Here is a 4241-nt window from a genome sequence, read left to right on the forward strand (position 1 = left end):
ATACATGTATGAATACCACTATATACATGTATGAATACCACTAGTTACATGTGTATCCGGTAGTATTATCATGTGTATAAAATGGTGGTGGCGGTGGAGGGGTGGTGGCAGTCGGCGGTGGTGGTGCGTGGTGGTGGGAAGTAGTGTTTGGGGGTGGATACATGTATGAATAATACTAGAGACATGTACGAATACCACTAGATACATGTGTATCCTATAGTATAACAATGTGTATCCGGAAGTATGAACTTGTGTATCTGAAAGTATGAATACGCGTATCTGAAAAGTATTATACTGTGTATATGAGTAGTTCGTACGGTTTGCACCGAACTCAGTTCGTACCTGAACCCGCCCATATATATATATATATAGGGTCGGGGTCAGGTGCGAACTAAAGTTTCGTACGAACTGTACGAACTCCCCCAAATCAATAAAACACGCGCATCATCCCCTGAGTTCATTCAATCTCATTCTTATCCCCCTACCACCACATCTGACTTCCTTCTCCCTCATCCACTATCACCACCGCCGCCACCCCCACCGCCACCACCGCTACTATGCGTCTCATTTCACTACCCTCGTTTCATCTCCAACTTCCGTCTAATTAACATTCTCTCTCCCGCATTTCCTCTATGCAGGCCATCGATACACATGCACACTAACTCCATTACTACACCTCCATATTCAGAAAGGTAAGCTTTAATTCCAACTTCTATTTCCATTTTTCATGAATTATCTACAAAATTAGGTTTTACTAAACAATTGGAATTCGAAAAATTTGGGTTTAGTAATTGATTTTGAGATCGTATTTTGTCAAACAATTTTGTGATTTTGATGGTAGATAATGCATATATATTACCCATTTGCATATGTGCTATGTCGTCTATGAAACTATCTGATTTATTCAGCGACAATGATTCATAAAATGTGAGAGTGATCACTCGGGTGGTTTTGTGGGTGTGTGGTGACGGCAATGTGGGCAGTAGGTGGCTGTGCGTGGTGATGGTCGTGGGAGTGAGCGGAGGCGGTGGTGGACTAGTCATGTGTGGTGATGGGTCATGGGTTCGATGGTAATGGTATGTGGATACATAGAATAGTACTTCTAGATACACTTATATATTACTCTGGATACATGTATATATTACTAATGAAATAGCCATGTCCTATTCTGATATTGCAGCTGCTATTGTGTTAAGATGAATTGGGATTGAATTTGTTGGTTCTTTAGCTCATTGTATATGGTTTGGTTGACAGGGAATTAAAATTGATTCAAACAAGTGTCATCAGTGCCACAGGAAAAACAAAAGAGTAGTGAGGTGCACCAAGTGTAAGACCAAGCGCTTTTGTATTCTCTGCATACAAAATTGGTTTGTGTTTCCTCTTTGAGCTTCTTCTTGTTTGGTCTTATGCTTGAGCTAATTTTTTGAATTTAGATGATGTCTAGTTGAATATGTTTTGCTGTTATTACACATTTGTGATGGATGTTGCCTGTCTATGACTTCGACAAACACTTGGATATAAGGTATCCACAAATGACAGAAGACCAGATTGCTCAGGCTTGCCCATTCTGTCTTGGCAATTGTAACTGCAGGACATGCTTAAGGATGGAAGGAAGATTGAGAGTATGATCCCTCTTTGCTTAAGGATGGAAGGAAGACGTGAATTTTATGCGCTTAATGTTTCATGAAATATTGAAATATAACACTTTTTTTCTACAGCATGGGATGAGCACATATTTCAGCGTCGGATCTGAGGAACGGTTTAACCACACCAGATACTTGCTGAATACTATTATACCTTTTCTAAAGCAGTTCAATCAGGAGCAGATGATGGAAAAGGAAGTCGAGGCCAAAATTCAAGGTATTTTTTATTTTCTAATGTGACGTATCCTTATTTTTTCAGGCATGAGTGACTGTACGTGAGAACTGAGGGTTGTCTCTTTTTCTTGCGTGACTGATTTATATGGGCTGATTATTAAATTTGGGTTCACCTCCGTTTAGCACTTTTGCCTGCTTTGGTGATCTTCTGGCAAGTAAATTTCTTGGAGTGTAGAATGGAAATGTTTTGGTTCCCTGGAGTCTTTTTGTGCTAAGTAATTATTTGCAGGGGGGCGTAAGCCTTGTTCTTTTGGACTTAATTACAGTAGTTATAAGTTCAGTTCAGTTAAGTTCATATCCGTTCAGTTCAGTTGTTGTTGTTGTCGCCGTCGCCATCTTCATCATCAATTTTAAGTATTTAATTTCCTATAAATTCAATTCAATTTAGTTCAGTTCTCTTCAGTTCAGTTCAAACAACTTCAGTCCCAAAGATGATGACCTTACTCTAGATTTTGGATATAGCAGATTGGTTATGATATTAACTAAAGACGTGGTGATATCGAAGTGCGTCATGGATCTATCTTACATTAAGACTATTAGCTTTTTATTTATTTATTTATTTATTGAGGCTATTGCAAGCTGTTCATTGCCACCCTTCTCCACTTCTCACCGTGTTCAGCAGGGTGTTGAAGGCATCAGGTGAGAATATAATTATTGTCGTACCATATTGCTAATTTTTATGCATTCGTTGTAAGAGATGTATATTTATCTTGTCTTTTGCCTTTGTTTTAAGTTGAAGGAAATTGGATACAATTTGATCAACTGCTTGGTATTTTGATACCCGTTCATTGGCTTGATAAAGTTATAGCTTATAATATGTTGGTTCAGAATAAGAATTTGTGTTTACTGATAAGGAGTACCTGAGAGTGCGGCTGTGCAGGAGATACTGTATCATCAGAGGAAGACAATGGAGATGATGTATTCTGATATTGCAGCTGCTATTGAACGTAAACAATTAAATGAACATCCAACAGACTACTTGTCTTTCTTCTGTCTTGGTAATCGGGAGGTCTTGACTCGTAATGAGTATTTACAACTGGACAAACCAGATGCTGGCTCTAACTATTTCAGAGCTCAGCTCCATAGACGCTTTATGATTTATGTTCATTCAAAGATGATGATAGGTATGGTCTATCCAACAGCTTTTTGGTAGTCTTTATATATCAATCTCATGCATGTGTATTGCGGCCACATTAATAATACTGTATTTTTTCCAGTCGACGATGAGTACATCATAATTGGATCTGCCAATATAAACCAGAGATCAATGGATGGAGGAATTAACACGGAGATAGCAATGGGAGCCTTCCAACCCAATCATTTGGCAGGTAAACAGCCACCAAAAGGCCATATATTCGGGTTCAGAATGTCACTTTGGTGCGAGCATCTTCGCCAACTCCAAGAATACTTTGCGCATCCTGAGACAATAGAATGCATCAGAGAACTTCGCATGGTTTCCGAGGACAATTGGAAAAGGTATACGAGCGAAATATTTGAAGACGACTTGCCATGTCACCTGCTTTGCTATCCTCTGTTGGTCACTAGTAATGGCAACATATGCGCAATTCCTGGTGTCAAATGTTTCCCTGACACGAAAGCTAGTGTCCTCGGTTCCAAGTCGTCTTGGTTGTTTAATGTTCGCTAATGTATTGGTGGTAGCTTGGTTGTACCGACTGGGGATATATTTCTAGACCTTTTGGTTAATTAATGCAGTCTTGCAAAACTCAGATAAGGAGTACCTTGTAATAAAGCTGTGTCCAAACATAATCGAGTTGTGTATCTAGGGTACTCATATGTAAAATAGCGTACCTAGTTGTTTAGAGATGTGTATCTAGCAAGGTAAATGGTTGTATCTAGCTTCCTAGATATATGTATCTAGCTAGGTAAAGAAGTGTATATAGCTTGCCATAAATGTGTATCTACTAAGGTAAAAGACTTGTATCTAGTAATCTAAAGAAGTGTATCTAGCTTGACAAAGATGTGTATCTACTTATCTAGCAAGGCAAAAAAGTGTATCTAACTTATAAGAGATGTGTATCTATGAAGAAAAATGTGTGTATCTAGCTTGACCGGGATGTGTATCTATGAAGATAAACGTGTGTATCTAGCTTTATGATTTTGTTTTATGTAATTTGTTTTTGCACAAAGTTGAAAATGAGTAAATCTTATTTATGGTATCATTGACCCTTTTCAAATTTCTGATGCCAAATCGAGTACTTCGTACATAACAGTGTGTAGCGAGCGTATTGCATTCAAGTACTTGAAAGTTGAAATGATGGAATGAAACACTTGGTAAATGTTCGGGATAACCTGCGCCTGATCACATTTATTGAGACTGATATTGTTTTTTTGCTTGATTTTGTT

At 38.4% G+C, this 4241-nt stretch overlaps 1 protein-coding gene across 2 annotated transcripts; it reads left to right on the top strand.

Moving 5' to 3' along the window:
• The first annotated feature begins 411 nt into the window (after window positions 1-411).
• On the top strand, window positions 412-3854 carry LOC141638442 (phospholipase D alpha 1-like). Of its 2 annotated transcripts, none has more exons than XM_074447857.1 (6): window positions 412-692; window positions 1255-1367; window positions 1523-1622; window positions 1719-1860; window positions 2732-3001; window positions 3095-3854. In XM_074447857.1, the coding sequence occupies exons 3-6, from the start codon at window positions 1533-1535 to the stop codon at window positions 3520-3522; spliced, it is 930 nt and encodes a 309-aa protein (XP_074303958.1). In that variant the 5' UTR covers window positions 412-692; window positions 1255-1367; window positions 1523-1532; the 3' UTR covers window positions 3523-3854. The 2 variants fall into 2 exon arrangements, with proteins under 2 accessions (XP_074303958.1, XP_074303957.1); XM_074447856.1 differs by lacking the exon at window positions 412-692 and adding an exon at window positions 722-1076.
• Window positions 3855-4241: the final 387 nt, after the last annotated feature.

Source organism: Silene latifolia, unplaced genomic scaffold (genome assembly GCF_048544455.1).
Source record: "Silene latifolia isolate original U9 population unplaced genomic scaffold, ASM4854445v1 scaffold_20.1, whole genome shotgun sequence".
Taxonomy (NCBI): Eukaryota; Viridiplantae; Streptophyta; class Magnoliopsida; order Caryophyllales; family Caryophyllaceae; genus Silene; species Silene latifolia.

What these genes read in the sequence shown, in the direction of transcription:
- LOC141638442 (XM_074447856.1), top strand. An exon ending in ATTCTCTGCATACAAAATTG is followed by an intron (nt 1,368 to 1,522) that starts GTTTGTGTTTCC and finishes CTTGGATATAAG; the next exon opens with GTATCCACAAATGACAGAAG. An exon ending in GGATGGAAGGAAGATTGAGA is followed by an intron (nt 1,623 to 1,718) that starts GTATGATCCCTC and finishes TTTTTTCTACAG; the next exon opens with CATGGGATGAGCACATATTT.